At 37.1% G+C, this 21625-nt stretch overlaps 1 protein-coding gene and 1 pseudogene across 1 annotated transcript; one reads left to right on the top strand and one right to left on the bottom strand.

Moving 5' to 3' along the window:
* Positions 1 to 12887: 12887 nt before the first annotated feature.
* On the top strand, positions 12888 to 14562 carry LOC145589301 (xyloglucan-specific galacturonosyltransferase 1 pseudogene; annotated as a pseudogene).
* A 232-nt stretch (positions 14563 to 14794) lies between these two features.
* Positions 14795 to 21423, bottom strand: LOC145589404 (uncharacterized). The gene is made up of 3 exons (XM_081645947.1): positions 18007 to 21423; positions 17545 to 17858; positions 14795 to 16225 (listed from the first exon to the last, which is right to left on the bottom strand). The coding sequence occupies exon 1, from the start codon at positions 21133 to 21135 to the stop codon at positions 18133 to 18135; it is 3003 nt and encodes a 1000-aa protein (XP_081502073.1). The 5' UTR covers positions 21136 to 21423; the 3' UTR covers positions 14795 to 16225; positions 17545 to 17858; positions 18007 to 18132.
* Between the last annotated feature and the right edge of the window lie 202 nt (positions 21424 to 21625).

Here is a 21625-nt window from a genome sequence, read left to right as displayed (position 1 = left end):
ATTGCCAAATCTTTGGCACTTATCACATTTTTTTACCATCTCCATGGCGTCTAACTCAAGAGTGGGCCAGAAGTAACCTTGCCTCTTGGTACTGACAGCCAGGGATCTGCCGCCTATGTGAGAGGCGCAGTATACCTCACGTAGTTCCTGGAGAACTTCCTGCCCCTTTTCTGGGGTAACACACTTCAATAGAGGCTTTAAGAAATCCACCTTGAAGAGTTCTCCGTTTCTTATCTTGAAGTTTGTTGCTCGCTTCTTCAGGACAGCCGCTTCCTATGGTGAGTCAGGCAACGTGCCATCTTGAAGATATGCTCGGATGTCATCCATCCAAATAGAGCTTCTGTCAAGTACTCCAATGGGCTCTTCTTTAGTAATACTTCGTTTTTCCATAAGTTTCCAGAAGACTGACCGATGCGTATCACAGGAGGCGAAGGATGCCATTTTGACAGTGCATCCGCCTGATTGTTTTCAGACTTGGGCACTTGACTCGGATGGAATTCCTCAAGTGTCCCAGCTTCAGCTTTAACCGCCTGAAGATATTTGATCATAGCCGAATGGGTGGCCTCATAGTCACCATGGTATTAGCTTACGATCAACTGTTAATCAGAGTAGGCATTAATTTTTGTTGCCCCTGCCGCCTTACACATATGGATACCGGCCAACAGGGCTTCGTATTCTGCCTCGTTGTTTGAGGCCTTGAACTTAAACCGTAGTGCATACTCATATTTGTCCCCCTCAGGAGACTGACAGATTATGCCTGTACCACATCCGTTCATAGTAGAGCTCCCGTCTACATACACTTTTCAAACCTGATCAGGATTGTCTGGAGCAACCGGCCTTGTCATTTCGATAATGAAGTCGGCAAACGCCTGACCCTTCACTGCCTTTCTTGGCTTGAAAGTGATTTCAAGACTTTGCATTTCAATAGCCTATTTGAACATAATACCGGATGACTCCAAGGTTGTCATTGGCCGCTTGAGAGGTTGGTCTGTGTAAGTCACAACCGGATGTGCCATGAAGTAAGGTTTCAACTTCTTGACAGCCATGTAAAGAGCAAGGCCAAAATTTTCAACCATGTGGTACAGTAGTTTAGCATTTCTAAGTACATGGCTAATGAAATAGACCGAGAGCTGAATACCGTCTCTCTCAGCAAGGAGCACGGCACTGAGGGCATGATATTAGACGGCTAAGTACATGTAAAGCGTCTCTTTGGGCAGAGGGCTAACAAGCCTTAGCAAAGAGTGTAAATGTACTTTCAATTTTTGGAAGGCCGCCTAAGCCTCGTCTCCCCATTCAAACCTTGTCCTCTTCCTAATCGCATGGAAGAAATAAAGGCACTTGTCACCTGATCGGCTGAGAAATCTTCCCAATGCCGCCAAACAACCGGTGAGCTTCTGAACTTCCTTGACAATGTGAGGTGACTTCATGTCAATCACCGCTTGTATCTTTTCGGGGTTAGCCTCTATCCCCTGTTGATCAATCAGGAATCCGAGAAACTTCCTAGACTCAACACTAGAGACATACTTCTTGATATTGAGCATGACCTTGTGCCACCTGAGTGTGGTCAAGGTTTCTCGGAGGTCAGCAAGATGATCCGTCTGTAGCTTGGATTTGACTATCTTGTCATCAATGTACGCCTCTACATTCCTCCCAATCTGATTAATGAAGACAGTATTAATCATCCGTTGGAAAGTAGCAGGCGCATTCTTCAAGCTTAACGGCATCACAGTATAGCATAATAACCCCTGATCAGTGACGAATGTCATCTTCTCTTGATCTTTTTTCTACAGGGGTATCTAATGGAAGCCCGAGTAGGCATCCATAAAACTCATCAAGGCATGCCCGGCTGTAGAGTCGACCAGACTGTCGATCTTTAGAAGCGGGTAACTGTACTTTGGACATGCCTTGTTCAAGTCAGTGTAATCTACACACATGCGCCAGGTACCATTTGGCTTCTTTACAAGCACGACGTTTGCAACCCAGTCAGGGAAGTTACATGGCCGAATGAACCTAGCGTCTAACAGCTTTTTGACCTCGACAGCTGCTGCCTGACTTCTCTCCTCACCATGATTTCTTTTCTTTTGCCGCATGGGCTTCTTTTTAGGATCCACGATGAGTTTGTGGACAGCGAGATTTGGGCTGATATTTAGCATCACTTCCACTTCAAAGGCAAACATGTCTTTGAATTCCTTCTGCAGAAGGTGCAAGTCTGCACCCAACCTTTCAAAGGCAGTCGTCCCCACCTTAGCAGTTCGCTCTGGACAATTGTTATTTCTTCTCTTTCTTCACCTCCACAAGCTAATCAGCTTTTCTTTTCTTTCCGGCTGTTGGTGGGGTTGTGTCAGAGTCCTTGACATCGTCAAGGTCTATTGGCTCCTTCACATGACCGGCTGCAGCAGCCGTTGGTTTGACGTCTGAGAGGTAACACTCCCTTGTTGTCTTCTGATTCCCGTTCAGGGAGCCAACAGAGCCATCATCCTTTTCATATTTTAGCAACATGAGAGCTGAGATAATGACGGTCTTGCACTTGTTTAGAGTGGGACGGCCCAGAATAATGTTATAGGCGGTCAGCTCTTCAACCACCAAAAACCGGACGATCATATGTCGCCCCCTTTTCCCTTCTCCCCCAGCCGGATGGGTAAAACAATTCGTCAAACTTGGTGCACGACCCCTCCCCTGAAACCAACTAGAGGGTGGGAGATGTCGCGAAGGTTGTCCAGCTTGTACTTCAGCTTGGACAAACACTTGTAGCTGATGAGGTCAAAGAAGCTACCCGTGTCTATAAGGATTCGACCAACCAATTGGTTGGCGACCTTACATTCGATGACAACAGGGTCATCATACGGCTATTGGACTTTGCCCCGATCCTTCTTAGCAATAAGGACGTCTGGGAAAGTACCGCTAGCAGACGCCTGACCATCATCAACTGAATGGATCATCTTCTTCAGATGATCCTCGGTGCCCCGGATGGTCGGGCCACCACTTGCGAACCCGCCTGCTATGGTGTAGACCAGTTCCTTGTCAGTGTCCGAACTACTAGCAGGTTAGGCGGTCTTGGACGACTGTTCCGAATTCGTCTTGACAGTCGCTTTAGACTTCAAGACATAAGATTTCAGCACCCCCTTGTCAGCCAGAAGGTCCAACGTCCGCTTGAGACTATAGTAGTTGTTGGTGTCATGGCCGACTTCCTCATGGAAGTGACAGTATTTATTCTTGTTCCGTGACTGGACGGAAGGCTTTATTGGATTTGCCTTCTCAATGGTCAGCCAGTCCATTATCTCCATGAGGATGGAGTAGCAGTCTTTATTATACTCGTACCTTGGAACGTACGGTTTGAATTCTTTCTTTTTCTTCTGAGTCGACTGATCAGACTCATCAACCGCCCAGACTTCTTTTCTCTTTTTTCTCCCTTCAGCTTTCTGAGCCAGCTGAGCAGACCGACTCTCTTTTTGTTTTTCAGACTTCTTGGAGTCTGACTGATGGCTAGACGAGAAGAGGTCGGTGGCGAATAAAGCTCTCCGCCTCTATCAATGCCTCTTAGAGGGTGAAGACCCTTTTTCAAACGAGGTCAAACTTAAAGGTTGACCCATCCTTCAAACCCTTGAAGAAGTCTCTATAGGCTACCTCGTCAAACAACTCTTGTATCTGGATTCTCACCAAATTGAACCGCCTGACGTAGAAGCGGAGCCCTTCTCTCTCTCCCTGCCGTATGGTGCTCAAGTCAAGACTCGTTTTCTAGGCAGGGATGTTCATCGAGAAGTTGGAGGCAAACATGAAGGCAAGTCTCCTGAAGCTATCAATGTATCCGGTTGGCAGGTTGCCAAACCATTGTTGAGCTATACCCTTCAAGGTAGCTGGGAAGAATTGGCACCACATAGCGTCCTCCAACCCCTGCATGTGCATAAGGTTGTTGTAGGCCATGAGGTGGTCCTCAGGGTTGGTGGTACCATCATAGGCACCAACCAAGACATTCTTAACCCTAGCCGGCTGTGCCGCCTCGGTTATTTCCTTGGTGAACGCAGATGTTTGTTCACCAAGTCTGAGTAGACAGAGCTGCCAGTCCAGGCTGGAATTTGTGTGCCACCTGATCTCCGAAGAGGGACGGCTGCATGAATGGAGGGACATATTGCCCGTATGACATCTGAGGCACATACGGGACTGGTCCAATCATCTGAGGGCCAGAATGGGCAGACTTGCCGCCTGTATAGCTCTCATGCAAGGATTGAGAATTCCTTACAGATGTATTTTTGAAGATGTCTGGAAAGCTTAATGTAGAGACTGACTCAGACAGCTGTTGGCTCCGGTTGTGCTCGATGATGTATCGAGCATCGGTGAAGGTTTTCTTGCTGCCATCCGGCTAGACGTGCCGGATGACCTTTCTTTTGCCCGTCTGAGGCAGAAGGATCTTGGACCAGTCAATGGCAGGCGTAGTCTTCTCCTTTGGGTGTGGAGTAGGCTGCATGTCTCTGACTGACTTACTCCTCTCAGCTTGAGGAGCCTTCTTGGCCGATTGACCCTTGCTAGAGCCAGCCGTCCTCTTGTTGATCAGGTCCTTGATTTCACCCTTGAAGCTTGTCATGAACTTTATGAACTCGTCTCGGGTGACTGGAGCCTGACCACGCGCCGCCTGGGTGTTCCCAGGCGGTGGTCTAGCAGTTTTGTTGGTACCAGCTTCGTTGTTGTCCCGTTCTAGCTTATCTCTGGGACGGAGGCGCTTTGAGATGAGTGACCAATTAGGGGCCATATGCGTTTCGACTTCAAAGTCGTTTTCCGAATCACTATCCATGTGGACCTCCCCGTCGGCCGTAGACCGGTTGGGTTCAGGTGGCGGTACAGACTCTTGAACCATCTTAGATGTACTCTCCCCATAGACGGCGCCAAATATTTTGGGTGTTTTTGTCCCTCGGGAGATTTATAACTCGAAGATTGGTCCAACGCGCTCTATACCTACAAAAACGGAGATTTCGGTTGGTAGGAGTTCCGCCTCCGACGATCAAGTTAGAACGTGGTGGAGAATGTAAAAAGTGCGGAAAAGTAAAAGTGAGATCTTCTCGGGTTACGAGATTAGGTGTTTTCTCTTGTGTGAGAGAATGTAGGATAGGGTGTAATAAATGAATTGTAGATGTTTCTAGAATGGGGGGAATCTTCCTATTTATAGAGTCATCGATAAATGTGCCCCTGATTAGATCACTCTAACCTAATTCTGATGGGTTGTGTCAAATTACGACTTTTTCGGGATTTGGGCCCTGAAGGCCACCTTTTCTCCTAAATTCTGGGAACGCCACGTGTCAAATGAGGATAGGTCCAGTTTGGACTAATCTTGGGCTGACACGTGTCGCCTATTGGTTGGTCCACATGGCATGGGTAAAAATTACCCAAAACAGGTATGACTCCATTACTAAACAACAACCAAACACAATGTATTAAAAATCAAGTTTCAACCCCGTATCACCCTAATTTCATTTCTAATTCATTCTTTGCGTATTTTATTTTAGGTGTTTCCTTTATTCTTACGTTTGGATCTTCTCATTTTACTTCATATAAATAGAAATATTTCAATTTAATCTCTAATTTGTTTTTTTATTAAAATATATTTGTTCGTTACTAACTTTTAATTCATTTTTTAATCCAATAATGTCAGCTATGATTGTAAAATTTCTTATTTCACTTAAATAAGCAAAACTTGTATTAAGAGTTAACTTTGCTTATTTATATCTAAATAAGTAAAATTTAATAATATTTTATTGTATATGAAAAGTGAAAATGGGTTATATTTTTGGAATTAATATTATTGTTGCTTGGATAAAGATGGCTTTCGGTTGTGCTAGCTTAGGTCAGGCCATGGACTTGGCCCGTGGGCATAAGACTTTTAGGCTCGGGCCTAGCTCAACCCAATATCCATGGGTTGTGTCAAGCCAGGCTTGAAATTGCAAAAAATTAAAGGCCTAGGCATGGTCCAAGCCCGTGGGCCGGCATACGTGCTTGCCCAAGATAAAGCCCATGGACTTTCCTCAAATTTTCTTGCACTTTTTAAGTTATGATATTGTTTCATATGCAATGAATGATGATTGATCATTAAACTTACTTTGTTTATTCTTCGTTTTGCTTAATTAATAGTTAACTTAATGTTTTTAATATTAGTATTAGGATATTTTGTTGTATAATATATGGTGACTCGGGTTGTGCCTAGTGGGCTAGCCCATGGGCCTTTATCGTGCTTATATGGGCCATAAAAAGGGTCATGGGCCGTGTTGTGTCTGCGCTCTAAATTTCTAGGGCCAAGCACGACCCATGGCCTAGTGTTGGGCCAACAATGGGCTCGTGTCAGGAGGCAGTCTAGCCTAGCCCAACCCAGTGTCTTCTTTATGCTTAGATAATATGAAAGATTACTTTTTGTCTATCATGATCTGAATTCAAATAAAGACTAAACAAGAAGAAGAGCTTGGACAAATTTGCTCACCTCTTGTGTTATGTGCTCATCTTCTATAAATTAGCAAAAAAGTGCACCATCATTCATTATAAAAATTAAGCATAATCATCAATGAAAGATAGAAAAAATAATTAGAATTTTTACCTCAAATTACTCATTTAATTGTTGAATTTTACAATATTAAACATAATTAACAACGAAAAAAAATTTAAAAAGAAAGAAATGCATAAAAATATATAAAAATTCAAATATAAAATGGAAATTCTCATATTGCAAAAAATAGTAAATAGAGTTTTGAAAGTGAAAAGAAAAAGAGAAAATGAGTCTTATGTACAAAGTATATATTTAAAAATGGCCTCATCAAATTCTCATATTGCAAAAAATAAATGTAGTCTTCCTCGTACTCATCAAATTGTTACTCGTACTCATCAAATTGTTTTTTTTACTAAAAAGGAATTGTTATTGGTACTCACTTGCTCACATTGCAACCATCCAAATCATAACCTTACAAAATAAATATATTGCTGCTATGAATGTATAGTATACACTAGGAAATACATGCAACTACTCGTAGAGTCGTAGTTAACAACCATCATAAAATACCTTATTTGACAGAAACTAGACTTTCTTTATAAGCAGAAACAGCCCAACACTGCCTTTCTGATTCGAGATGAGGAATCGGCTGCCATTCTTGTGTTTCAGGGTCATATAACGCGTTACCCTTCCAAATTGAAAGTAAAACTTTATTGTTCCAGTGACCAAAAGGCTCAAATACATGAAAATCAAAATTTGTACTGCACTTCTTGTTCCAACAACCTTCATTTAGTGTCCACATTGTAAAACACTTGTCGTGTTGAACAATAAGAAAAGCAACGGAGTCATGTATCACTGCAAGTGCAACGCATTCATCCTCCAACCTCTCATAGTCGGGTAATGGCATCTCTAGATAAGTCTCAGTAGCCAAATCAAAAGAGATGACAACGTTGCAAGCATCATAATCTTGTGACGATCCTAGCCAATATAAGTTTCTATTCACAAAAATATAACAATAATTTTTCATTAAAGAGTAATATCTAGACAAATCGCCCCAACATCTCCAGGAATTATTTCGCAATGAGTATATGAAGACTGACAGAGGATAATTAGTTAGTACTTTATCACAAAAATAACCTTTCTTCGTTGTATCCTTAAAACTCATGATAAAAATAACCTTGTAATCCTTAGTAAAGGGGTCATATCCGAATCCATACGACTCATTGCTAAATACTACATGGGATGGATGATTAGGATTCATAACTAGCGGAGGCAACAATTTAAACTCGTTCAGTGCCGGATTCCATAGAAAACGTCCTTCATTTTCTTTTTTTTTTTTTTTTTTTTTTTGCTGCAATAGAAAACGTCCTTCATCACTCTTGTACCAAAAACATAGATAAAATATTCCATTACGCGGACCAACAATCTAATATATATATATATAAAGGAGAGTTTTTTCCCGAGTTTTTAGAAAGCCACGTAGGATTTAATTTTCTCAGCGTGCCATGTAGGATTATAAATCTTAGGAGTAGCCAATTAAATAAGAGATTATTAATTTCTTTTAGAATTAAATAATTCAAATGCCACGTAAGCAAAATCTAATTATATATATAGGGGAGTTTTTTCCCGAGTTTTTAGAGAGTCACGTAGGATCTAATTTTCTTAGCACGCCATGTACGATTATAAATCTTAGGAGTAGCCAATTAAATAAGAGATTATTAATTTCTATTAGAATTAAATAATTCAAATGCCACGTAAGCAAAATTGGCGAATGAGATTTTTAAGTTTAAATTAATTGAATATTAAATATTATCTTTTAATATTAGGAATTTTATCTAAACATATAACAAATATTAGCTCATAAAAAAAATAATAAAAAAAAAATCAAACAAACCGTGCATCGCACGGGCTTCATCTAGTATATGTATTATATATACTAGTTTTGTGCCCGTGTGATGCCTGAGTTGTTAATTGAATTTTAAGATAAATTTTTAATTTATATGTCAAATTTTAAAATATATCATTATACAAAATTAGTTAGGAATTGATGTGCTTTTGTGATGATTTGCTATTTAGTAGGCATGTAATGACTAATAATAATGTTAGTGAAAATGTTCAATTTAATACATTAAAAAAGTAAAAATTAGCAAAAAATAAATTAAATAAAATAAATGCTCAAAGCCCATTAAGTTGACCCGAATTCAAAACTTTGTGCAAAGGTTGAACATTTCTTCATTCGTAACCTGAAGTGACTCAATCCGAGATGACTCATGAAACGACCCTAATTGACAGATCTACATAATATCAAAATTCTATTAGATTGTGAAGTACATTATTTTAACCAATTGGTATATATTATAAATAAATGTTTTACGCTTTGAGATATTTCCTTCGCTCCAAAAATTTAATGATATAAAAAATAAATTTATATGATAGATTTTGAGAATTATAATCTAATAATTTTTTTGAATAAAATTATAATTCAATTTGCACATCTAAAATATTAGTATTTTATCGAAAATAAAACTCTAAACTAACTATTTTATCCTAAAATTCTATCCAAATTTGATTGAAAATAGAATTCTAAACTAACTTTTTATGTTATGAAGTCTATTTGAATCACACTTGGCTAAAAGTTGGAATACCAAGTGTCGCTGCTTCGTGACCTGGCTAAAAGTTTAGCTTTATATATTAGTTATATGATATGATGGGTGTTTCTAAATCGTCACATGTTACAACTCTTTGAATATCACAATCAACAAACATTTCATAATTCCCTAGTTCACCAAATTGACTTCCAACATTAAATTGAGCAATGTAAAAGTTGCGAAAATCATCACTGTGGTTATAGTAGTTTTGTAGATGTTTGGATATGAAATGGGCACTTTTGATAATATCATACCAGGATTTACAAACTCTTTTAAACTGCAAAATGTTTTTACTGGCAACCAGGATAAAATCTCGATTATTAGAGATTCTGGAAAATTATAAGCAATTTTGATTGTAAGTCCAGGCGATTTCTTCCTCTGTCTTTCCATTCTACATATAAATTACAAACCAATATAAATAAATCATCCCAAAACATACATAATATTAATTAGCAAAATCACTATTTTGGTGAAAAATATAGTACGAGTTAGAAGGAATATACGTATAAGTGAATAAATTTTAGTCAATTAATAGTTTGAGACATTGTCCGAGCCTTAAACTAGTTAAGGATACGAGTGTAAATTAAAGAGTTACTTTTTCTTCAAGATGAGTGCTGCTTTGCCTTCTCCACCTAGTGTATGAAACATCTTAATACAGAGTACTGCATTCAATAGTTAAAGAATACGCAATTAGCACAATTAATTTAATTTTCTGTCAAATGAAATCGGAAGTGACTATAATTTTTTTTTTCTTTTTAAAAAAATGTAAATAGAATTTCATTGCAATCGAAAGTGACCTAAAAACAAAAACTTTGAAATTAAAAATAAAAAAATAAAAAAAATAAAAAAATAAAAAAATTGAAACCCACACACAAATAGAATTTCATTGTACCATGATATTGTATACCCGCACCAAACTGTAAAAGCTATAATAATAATAATAATAACAATAATAATAATAATAATAATAATAATAGAATTTTCTCAACGACGCAAGATATTGGGACGCGTACTGCTGCACACATATTTACTAGGGTAGGATTTGCTATAGTTAGAGAAGTGGGGGCCCAGATTGTATCTCGGCTTCCCACTAATTTTTTTTTTAGGTTGTATGACTTCGTCTGTTTTTGAGAAATAATAATAATAAAACTAAAAATAAATTTCAAAAAATATAATGATAATAATAATAAAATTAAAAGTTAGAAAATCTAAATTGTAAACAGAAAATAAATCAATTAATCAATGTACCAAATTTACTTTTCTTTTTTCTAATGTGTATTGCTTCTGTTCGATATTACAAGTTATAGAAATTTATCAGAGAACAACAATATATAAAATCAATCCTATGGATAAAAAAATATTACCAATTTATCGATGGAAATTCAAATGCACAATCACAACTTTGGCCTTTTGGTTTATGCAGCTGATTCAAATTTGGTTGCTACTTTTTTTATTTTCCAATCTTACTATATGAGAGATTGAGAGACACAGTGATACTTAGAGCAAGATTAGTCATGTCTCGTCTTAAGATTTTTTTCACATGTAACATCATATATTAATAATTTTTGATATTTTATAATTATGTTAAGACTCTTTAAGATTCAACTAAATTTAGATCTTTATTCCTCAGACTCATTTAATATTGCTTAAATTTACGTACTATTTTTATTTTCTTTTTTATATACGATATTTTAATAGTATAATTTGCAATCGCGTCGTAATTAAGTTACATATCTTACATAGCTGAAAAATAATATCAAACCACTAGATACAAAATTATAAATAATAATGAATATTGCATTGTGATATATATACATAATACCATAGTCGTAAAATTTACATGGTATTTGATTAAAATACAACAAAAAAATAGCAAATAAAGGAATACTTTTTATTAAAATACAATAAACAATTTATCAATAAACATATATACAATAGTCAATAACATGAATATCAATTAAATTTACACTTTATATTTTTTTTCAATAAAATTAAATCAAATTATTGTTAACGATAATTTTTTTTTAGGGGGAAAAAAAATGTGCTTTCGTATACATACATAGGCAAAATACAGTGTATAAAGTATTAAAATGAGTCTTAAGTTGGGTCTTGAATTTTCAAGACTCCATTTAAGACTTTGTTAAGACTTTGCTTCATAAATGCAGAAATTTTGTGAGGTCTTGTCTTAAGACAGATTAAAAGTGATTTGTTGATGTCATGTGTAGTCTTAAGACCTAGGGCTAATCTTGCTCTTATAGGGATAGAAAAATACACTAGGGTGTATGTTTTTTTTTTAGGTAAGGAGAAGGGCCTTATGGGCTAGATTCATTCTCTCGTAAGTGTACTTGACCCGGATATGCGAGCTAGGTCCTATAAGAGTAGGGTTTGATGACTTTGATCTCACAACCTCCACGCCGATTATGAGATGTAAACCTGGGCTAGCTGGCCTAGCTTTAATTGGTACATTAATGATAATAATTGCCCTTGCAAAATTGTCCTATTTCTTTTGTACAATACTTTTTTTTTTTTTTTGAAAAATAAGGACACTAAGGCCCCGTTCTTTAGAGTTGCTCTGCTCTGCTCTGCTCAAAAGAAATTTGTTCTACTCTACTCTATTTTCAAATAATAATTAATAATAACAATAATAATAATTAATATTCAATAACAATAATAATTAATATTGTATTAATGATGATAATTTATTATTTTGAATAATTATAATAATTATCAATAAAATAATTTTAATAATTATTAATATTAATGATAATTAATATTTATTAATCATAATAATAATTAATAATAATAGTTATCATTATTAATATTTAATAATATTATTAATTAATAATTTCTAATAATTATAATAATTCTTTCAAAAAAATAAAAAATAATAATAACAATTTCTTTTATAAACATTTGATATTAGAATCACAATGTGTAGAAATATTATATGTATGTGGGGTATTGATTGTTAGTTCATTGAGTTGAATTATTTTTCAATTCTTTCCATACAATTTAAGAATTAAAAAAAAAAGTTGTTTTCAAGTAGTACTTTGTATATCATTATTATATTTAGGGTATAAAATATATGATTAAGACAAATTTATAAGTAAACCGTTGTCTTTTATCTTTCTACTATTAACATATGTTAAATATGGTATACATATATTTATGTTTTCACTCACCTAAATCAATGGTATATGCACTTAGTAATAGTAAAAGTAATAGTAATAGTAATAATAATAACAACAACATTAATAATAATAACATTAATAATAATATTAATAATAATGTTGAAATCTGCTCGGCTCGGCTCTGCTCTGCTCTGCTATCCTGAAATCTGCTCTGTTGAAATTTAATATGCTCTGCTTTGCTGACCCCTGCTCTGCTCTGCCCAGAAGCTCAAAAGAACAGGGCCTAAAATTACTATGGAGTAATACGTAATCCGCGATCAATTTGCCATATGTTCAGTTAACCAAAATAGGCTTGTGCGCTGGTGTATTGGTGTTGAGTAGTTCCTATATTACTGAAAATGAAGATGATCAATGGTATAAATTGAAAGGAAAAACTAGATCCTAATATAAGTGACTCCATAATAAAAATTAAAACACAATTTTCCGAAAAAATTGTAAGAAATCAATAGTGTAACCAGCTAAAAGGAAAAAGAAATCATTCATTTCTCTTCTTTTCTTTCCATTTTCATATGCACATCTAAGGCGAAATTTGTAGATCATATATTTCCTCTAAAATATCAGAAACGGCCCTGATGACAGTCTCAAATGTTGAAAAAACCATTATACGAGGTTGATGATCGAGGCCTCCGACTTGACTCATGTTTGTTCAAATTTGTCAAGAAATTTTTTGCTGTTTTTCTTTTAAGTCTTTTTCTCATGTTTATATGGTCTTCATCCACTATCATTATCTCTAGCTCGATTACACATGTTTGCGTAACGTCTAGGAAACTTAGCAGTCGTTGTTGCCTCTCTGCTGGGGCTCAGTCTACCAACTATGACATCCCTATTGACAACAACACCTCAACGATTTTATATATCGAAAGAGGGAGTACAAATGTTAGCAAGGCCGAATTCTCTCAATTTACGAATCTTGATCTACGAAAGGATGTGGACAAGGAAAAGGCAATGGATAGAGCGAATTCTAGGAAGGTTGTGGAAGCTTAGTTAGCTATCCTACGATCCTACATTGCAAAGCCAAGACCGCCCTCGAATATTTGTGAGGGACGAGGGATACATGTGTATGCTCTGCCTCCAAAGTTTAACAAGGATTGGTAGCAAAGTGTAATGAGATAATGCCATGGTTGGATTTTTGTAAATACTTTGAGAATGATGCAATGGGAGAACCTATACTCGAGTTAGGGAACAGATGGTATAACACTCGCCAATTTTCGTTAGAGCCAATATTTCATAAACGTATACTTAGACATCCTTGTAGAGTTGAGAAAGCAGAGAAGGCTAAACTTTTTTATGTGCCATTTTATGGTGCATTAGATATGTTATGGTCTCATTTTAGTCCGGTGGAAGTCCCAAGTAACAAGAGTCAAGGTGTACAAGCACGATTTTATGCACTCTCTAAGGGTATTGTTGAATGGCTTAAGGAGCAGAAGATGTGGAAGAGACATTTTGGGTTGGATCATGTGTTTGTCTTAGGGAAAAACCCTTGGGATCTACGAAGATCAGAGTACCTACATCGGGGGACACCCTTGTTGGATCTCGACGAGCTCCAAAACCCAATCAAGCTAATAATTGAACGACATCCATGGCATATGAATGATGTGGGTGTCCCTTACCCGACTTACTTCCACCCGAGCTCGGACAAAGAGATAATAGCATGGCAAGAGAAGGTTAGGCATGTACCGCGAAAATACTTAGTTAGCTTTGCAGGGGCTCCTCGTAAGGATCCAACGAGCATAAGGTCGAGTCTCATCGAACAATGCAAATCTGCCCTTGGAGTGTGCAAGTTTCTCAATTGTGGAGAAAGTTATGTGTTGAATCTGCACCTGTTGTAAAACTCTTTATGGAGTCAGAGTTTTGCCTTCAGCCTGATGGGGATAGTCCTACAAGAAAGTCGGTATTTGATTCGCTTATTGCTGGCTGCATTCCAGTTATCTTTGATCCATTCGCTTATTGCTGGCTGCATTCCAGTTATCTTTGATCCATTTACCACGCATTACCAATATCCATGGCATTTACCCGAAGATCATAGCAAGTATTTGGTGTTTATGGCCAAGAAGAGGTGAAATCATCGAAGGTGGATGTGGTGGAGAAGCTTGTGAACATACCTCTTAAACAAAGGCAAGAGATGAGGAAGTATATTATCAATGAATTGATGCCTAGATTAGTTTATGCAAATGCAAATGCAAAGTTAGAGAAATTTGAAGATGCATTCACTATAGCTGTCAATAGTGCACTTCAAATGGCAATTAGTAGATTGACCTGAGTGAATTTTGGGGTGCTATAATTTTATGGTATTGAATACATCTTTTAGGCTCTAATACTAAATTTGTGGGCAGTTTATTTGATAATTGATTGTACTAATATAGTTATATGTAATGATTAGGAATTGACAAGTATTTATCAATAATATAGATGATAGTTAAAACATTGACTAACATTTTTCTTTGAGTTTGGTATGTTTTTAATTAACATAAACTATTTTATTCCTCTGTTACAACAAAGTAGTAAAAGTATCAGACTAGTACAAGTGTACAACAGGTATTTGCAACATTATGCAATAACTTTTGGTGAACCTTAATAATGGTACAATGTTGAAAACTCTGGCTAATCTAAATCTTCCAGAGCCCATTGCAGTATTTGCATCATTGTTGTTTTGCAAACATGCAAAGATCCAACAGCAATTCGCATGATTTGCCTCGGTCATGATGAATTTCTTGCATCCATCCCAAAAACAGGGTAAATCTGCAGTCATCTATGTTGGGAGCTTGGGACCTAAGCAAATGTTGCCTTCACTATTATGTTGCTTTCGGTTGAATAACACTACTTCAGGAGTTCAGGGGAGAGAAAACTTAAAACTTTTATCAAAATAAAACACCAGAGTATAGATTAGATCAATATAGCATAATGTATCTGACTACACAGAGTAAAATCTACTGGATCCTCCAGACCTGTAATGTTAGATTTGACTGCAGTCTGCTGAATTTTATTGCACCTTTCATAGTTTTGTGCAGAACTGAATCAAAGTCTAGACAGGAAAAACAATTCAGAAGTAGATGTATTTTTATTAAGAGGATGCATAATAACGAATCCAGATTGAATCAAACACTATAATACAAGGTCATACACTAACAAAGTGACAATTAGTTTGTATGTAATTTCATACAAAAGCCCACGTAAACACCTATGAGAACGAATATCCAATACCATATTTCTTCATTGATTTTCACAGCCACTCATTATGACTCATACTACACCCTATGGTGGTTATTACAGGTAGCGAAAATATATGAAGAGAAACACTATATTAAGTACTAGAGATCTACTACCACATTTACAGAAGAATGTTCCATGAGAAACTACACAGTTGCATATCCTCGGCTTATGACCTTGCATGAAACTAGCTGTGATTATTTAGAACAGAACTACAGAAGCAATCCAACAATGTTTTCAAACACAGTTATAGTGATGTTCTTTGTGTTCTTTTCTTTGGGGCCTAGCCCCTCATTTGCACCAAAAAAAAAAATGAAAAAATAGCCTCATTTGCACCAAAAATAAAAAAAATAGTGATGTTCTTTATCAAAATTTATTCAATCCGTAACTCGTTTGGGCAATCTTCTTACAACCCAACATGGACTTGAGATAACTGCCTCAGTAGTTTTTTCTGATAGTACATACAAGTACACAAAGTTCTGTCAGCAAAATTTGATACTCTATTTTTATTGCTTTCTGTAAAAAAAAATTATGAATGAAACTAGATCAATGAATATTGGGTCACCTATAACAAAATGTAGTGTATTATACTTATCTGGTTACGTTACGTATACATTATAAAGGGACAACTCAGTGTCACATCACAAAATACGTCTGTACACTTGCTTTACGTTCTGGAAAAATTCAATTGCCACATCCCGCAACATTGCTTGAGCCTGCAACAAGGTAGCACCAAAAATCATTATTCTTGCATAAATTACTTAACCATGCATACAGAAAAAGGCAAGGACAAATTCTCTTAGCTATCTTAATTATTTAATATCATCAGGAGTTCAGGACACTTCTGATGAAAAGCAAAATTTAAAACAAACTGAGGTAAGCATCTAAATCAAATGTCCAATAATAACTTAGCCCACAGAGCCACAGGTCGTGGTTGACAGGATCATAAATACTTAAGCTGTTACAAATAAAAGTAAGAAAAAGACGAAGGGTAGAAGATCAGAATTCTGGATATCAAATCACATCCAATAATCAAAGAAAGCCACTGCAATTACTATACTTTTTTTTAGGGAACACTGAAATGAATTTGTCAGGAAACTTCAGAAATCATCACCCTGTCCTCGAAATAAATGGTGAAACTTAACTTCAACAATCAGTTTCACAACTGCAATGTCAGTAACCCCTTCTCTCTCTACTCTCCTCAAGCTCGCTCATTACCCTTACGGCCTTACCATAACAGAACTAGCTAGGTATCAGCATCACCACCAGCAGGCCCATACAGACCTCCCTAAACTAGCAAACTGCAATATCCTTTCCATGGCAATTGCAGGCACATTGGTCATCCATCAATAGCGAGTATTGTCTATTAACACATTAAAATCTTGTGAAGAATAGTCCAAACTAGCACGTAAAAATCTAGAAAAACAAATATCATCAAACAAAACAGCAGGAGCCAACTAGACCAGCACCATAATATACCCAGTGTCATGTTTAAACCCTTAATGTGACTAAGCTGATTAATTAATTCAAGAAAGATAACATAAGCAGATAATGAACAATTTGTGCAGGAGTTCAAGTGAATCATTTACTTACACCCATTTAAGTACGACTGCATTGTGATAAAGAAGGAATCATATATGGTAGTTTTTTGTTATTTCAATGTATAAGATTGCAAGTTTCTGTTCTTTGTTATTTCAATGTATAAGATTGCAAGTTTCTGTTCTTCCTACTTTTTCTTTCTCTCAGGAATCCTACAAGTGCTTTGCAACAACAGATGCCTTGGCATCAATGTCTACTATGAGAATCCACAAGTCAGAAGTTCAGCATCACCCATTCACCCTTCCAGCTAAATGACATACAAAGAATTAACACCATCACAAATTCACAATAAAATCAAATGAACAATATTAACATCAAGACTGTGCAAGACTTGAAGATTTTATCTCTATATTTTTCCTACACTGCCTGATGATTTATATGTTTAAGCAAGTCTTGAAGGTTTTCATGTATCTGATATTTTGTATAGAGAACTTACCTTCACAGAGCCACAGTCTCGATGATTTAGCCAACTGAACAGAAGCACCTGTTATCCTTGATATATGCAACTTCTCTAAATTCCAAAGTCACAAGAGATGCCCTCAAAGACAGCTATTGGATTAACTTCAGTTTCCACACCCATCAACGGGGATGTGGAACATGCTTTCACAAGTAAATTGCAAAGCAAAATTATGTCCTCCTTGACCCACCATATATGGAGAAAGAGTTAACCAAAGTTCATTATGGACCTTTGCCTGCATAATGCCAAGGGCCACGAGTGACCAACCTCTGACAGGAAACAAGTTCTGGGTCCTGCCATTTTGATTAAAATGTTACAGCATCAGATTCAAAAATTTATCAGCAAAAGGTTTACTGAAGACAGTTCAACTGGGCAGTAATAAAATAACTGTCAAAAAAAAAAAACACAAAACCAAGCCGATCTAAAAGTTTCTATATTCACCTTGTCCGGAAAGGGGAGCTGGAAAGGTGAGAACTAGACGAAATACAGCCATCCCCGTCTCAATAACTTGCAAAAGACCAAGTCATTCATTAATCACAAGTCCATGCTCAATGAACATGCAAAAGCTTAACCAGGCAAACTATCCCTACTGCCTATCACTCTGTCAACAAGCAGATTAGTTTTAAAAGATCCATCCACTTTTGACATTTCTTCAGCCACAAACTTGCAAGTGTATAGACTGACAGTGTGTTTACTGGACTGAATTAGTTGAAGGAGCTTCACACAAGGAACCACTAGTCCTTCTTTTAGTAATCCATCAACCAGCACACTCCAAACAACCTCATCGGAATTCCAATTTTTCTCAAGAATGTTCTGAAACAGCGATACAGCTTCATCCACCTTATTCAACTTGCACAACAAACATATAATCATGCCATAAGTAGATAATGGAGGCTCAAACTCACTACTGGACAATGTTTTTATGATATCCAGAGCAGGCTCCACTCTTGAGCTTTTACAATGAATTAGTATTAGCAAATTATAGATGTCATTATTCAGAGGCAATTCTTTCTCTTGCATACTCTGTATCAAAAGTTCTGCTTCGCTGTATTTGCCTTCTCTATATAAACCAGCGATTAGAGTACTATATGTGCTAACTGTGGGTTCACCGTCAATTTCTGAGAGTTTAACCAACAGTTGGCTGATCAATTCAGATCCAATGTCATTAGCGTCAGAAGGGAAACTATAGGAAACATCATTCTGAACTGCAACCTTGTTCACCATCAAATGAGATTCTTTCTGCAAACCTTTCAGCAGCACTCTGAAAGTGCGGTAATTAGGTTGGATGCACAACTCCAACATCTTCCGGAGTAGGAAAAAGGCATGATCTAGCCTACCAATCATAACAAAACCATCAATAAGAGAAGTAAATGCCACCACATCAGGGGATATCCCTTTGGTTTGCATTTCTTTGAACAAACCTTCTGCACAATCAACTTTTCCTTCTTGGCACAACCCATGAATGAGTACACTATAAGTATGCAAGTTCGGATAGCAGTTATTCTTTTCCATCTCATGAAGCACCTTGAATGCAAGATTTGTCCCACCATGTTGACAAAGACCATCAATCAATGATGTGTAGGTGACAACATTAGGCAATAATCCATACTCAGACAATCTGCTGCATAAATTCTCTGCCTCTGCAAATCTATTTTCTTTTGCTAATCCATTTATAATGGTATTGAAGGTCTCAGTTGTAGGAGAGCAACCAAATTCCTCCATCTTACCAAGTAAATCTTGTGCTCCATCTATGTGTTCTGCCTTGCAATGACCATCAATGAGAATGGTAAAGGTATATTCATTTGGGCACAAACCTCGTCCAATCATTTCATGGAAGAGAGAAGAGGCTAGCTCCAACTTCCCACCTTTGCAGAACCCAAACATCATTTCAGTGTAAGTGTATTCATCAGGGTTACATCCACTCTCCCTCATCAAATCAAATAATCTCACAGCATTGTCCAGTTTTTTTTGCAATATGTAACCATATATCAGAATGTTGTATGTTTCCACAGTAGGAGAAGTCCCAGCCCTAGCCATATCACCAAAAAGCACCATAGCTTCTTGCAAAGCACCTCTCAAACACAACCCCCTAATTATTTCATTGTAGGTACGAGAATTCCGCAGACAGCCATGGGCTTCCATCCAGTCAAAAATTCTCAATGCTTGTTCAATCCTTCCACAATCACAAAATTCATGGATCAATGTGTTACAGGCAGTAATACTAGGAGCCACAACATCTTTCATCATTTTGTTGCATAATACAACAGCCTCCTCTAGATTCCTTGCGCGTGACAGCCCATAAATAAGAGCTGTGTACGAATGAACATTAGGTTGAAAGCCACGCGCTTTCATCCAGTCAAAAATCTTCAAACCTTGTTCAACCCTTCCTCCCATGCACAATTCATGAATCAATGCATTACAGACAGCAGTATCTGGAGCCACACCAACTTTCATCATTTTGTTGTATAACCCAAGAGCAACCTCCAGACTCCCTACATGAGAAAACCCACTAATAAGAGCTGTATACGTATGAACGTTAGGTTGACAACCTCTTTTTGACATGGCACCCAAAAGTCTGGAAGCTTTCTCTACCTGCCCACACTCACACAGCTTGACAATTGGAACGGTGAAAGTATGAACCGTAGGTTCAATTCCTTTCTCAACCATTTCCTTAATCAACTTCAAACCCTCATCCAACTTACCCTCATCGCAGAGCCCATTGATGAGAGTGTTATACGTCACCGAGTCAGGTTGACAACCCTTCTTCAACATCCAATTAAACACCCCAAAGGCCTTACCTACATTATTGTTTCTACAATGCCCAAGAATCAACGAGGTATATGTAAAAACATCCGGACACATGCCATACTGAAAAATCCTACTTAAAAAAAGCTCGGCTTCCTCGACCTTTCCCTTCTTACAGAACATATTGATCATAGTATTCAACGTGAAAAGACTAGGGCTAATTCCATCTAATAACATCTCGGTATACACATTATAGGCAGCTCCGACCATGTCGAGCTTACCCAATGCAATCAATAAAGTATTATAACTATACATACTAATCTTAAAACCCCTCTTCCTGATATCAACCAAAAAATCCATAACCCATTTCAGCTCCTCCACATTCTTACAAGCTCTAATACTCAAAACTATCAAATGTTGGGCATCGTCATGGCGACGATGATCCACAATAAGCCTATCTAACATAGAAAAATAGCAATTAAAATCATGTTCATAAGAGGGTCTCTTAGAAACCCAATAAAAGAACTGTAAAAGTGATCCAGTATCCAAATGGGTATGAATAATTCGTTCCACAAGACGGGGAGTTAATTTGGGGCTCAATCGAATCAATTCGGAGCTACGTAACCATTGATTATCAGACAAAATTTCACAAACTCTAGAAACTAAAGTATCATTAGAAATTTGCAGCGAAGAAAGAGCGGATTTGATAGAAGAAACACCAGATTTTGATGAAAATCTATGGAAATGAAAAGAACCCAATACAGAATAAATCTTAAGAAGATGAAATGGAGATGGGGTTTGGAAAAGCTTTACCATTTTAGTCATCGGTTGAAGATGGATAAACCCACAAAATGTCAGCCATGAAAGAAGATTTTGCCAAGTTTTGTGCAGGTTTAAATGATCAGTAAATGAAGAAGAGGGTATTTTCGGGGAAGAAAAAGAAGGGTTCGGACTCCTCTGGCGACGTGGCCATTGGAAGACCACGACAATGGAGGATGAAAGAGAGGGAAGAAGAGAGAGAGAGGGGGACAGGTTAGGGTTGTGTTGAAGGCCTTGGAGCGGAGGTCCAGGGTTCGCCCGCCGGTAACAAATTCTTTCTTTTTCGATGTGGGTTATTTTTCCGTGACTATAATATCCCGTTCGATTCACTTGACTTTAAATAGAGGTGTCAATTCGGATATTCGGATCAGATTCAATGAGGTTGGATTGAGTCAGGTCAAATTTTAAAGTTGAGTCATGCTAAATTACTGTGTCCACGCGAGTCGAAATCTAAATCGAAAATTTTACGGGTCGGTTTCAAATTGAGTCGGATCGG

Source organism: Chenopodium album, chromosome 17 (assembly GCF_948465745.1).
Source record: "Chenopodium album chromosome 17, dcCheAlbu1.1, whole genome shotgun sequence".
NCBI classification, from domain to species: domain Eukaryota; kingdom Viridiplantae; phylum Streptophyta; class Magnoliopsida; order Caryophyllales; family Amaranthaceae; genus Chenopodium; species Chenopodium album.
This window is presented reverse-complemented; position numbering and strand designations above follow the sequence as displayed.

Coding starts and splice junctions, on each gene's coding strand:
- LOC145589404 (XM_081645947.1), bottom strand. CDS start 21,135: ATGACTAAAATGGTAAAGCTTTTCCAAACCCCATCTCCATTTCATCTT.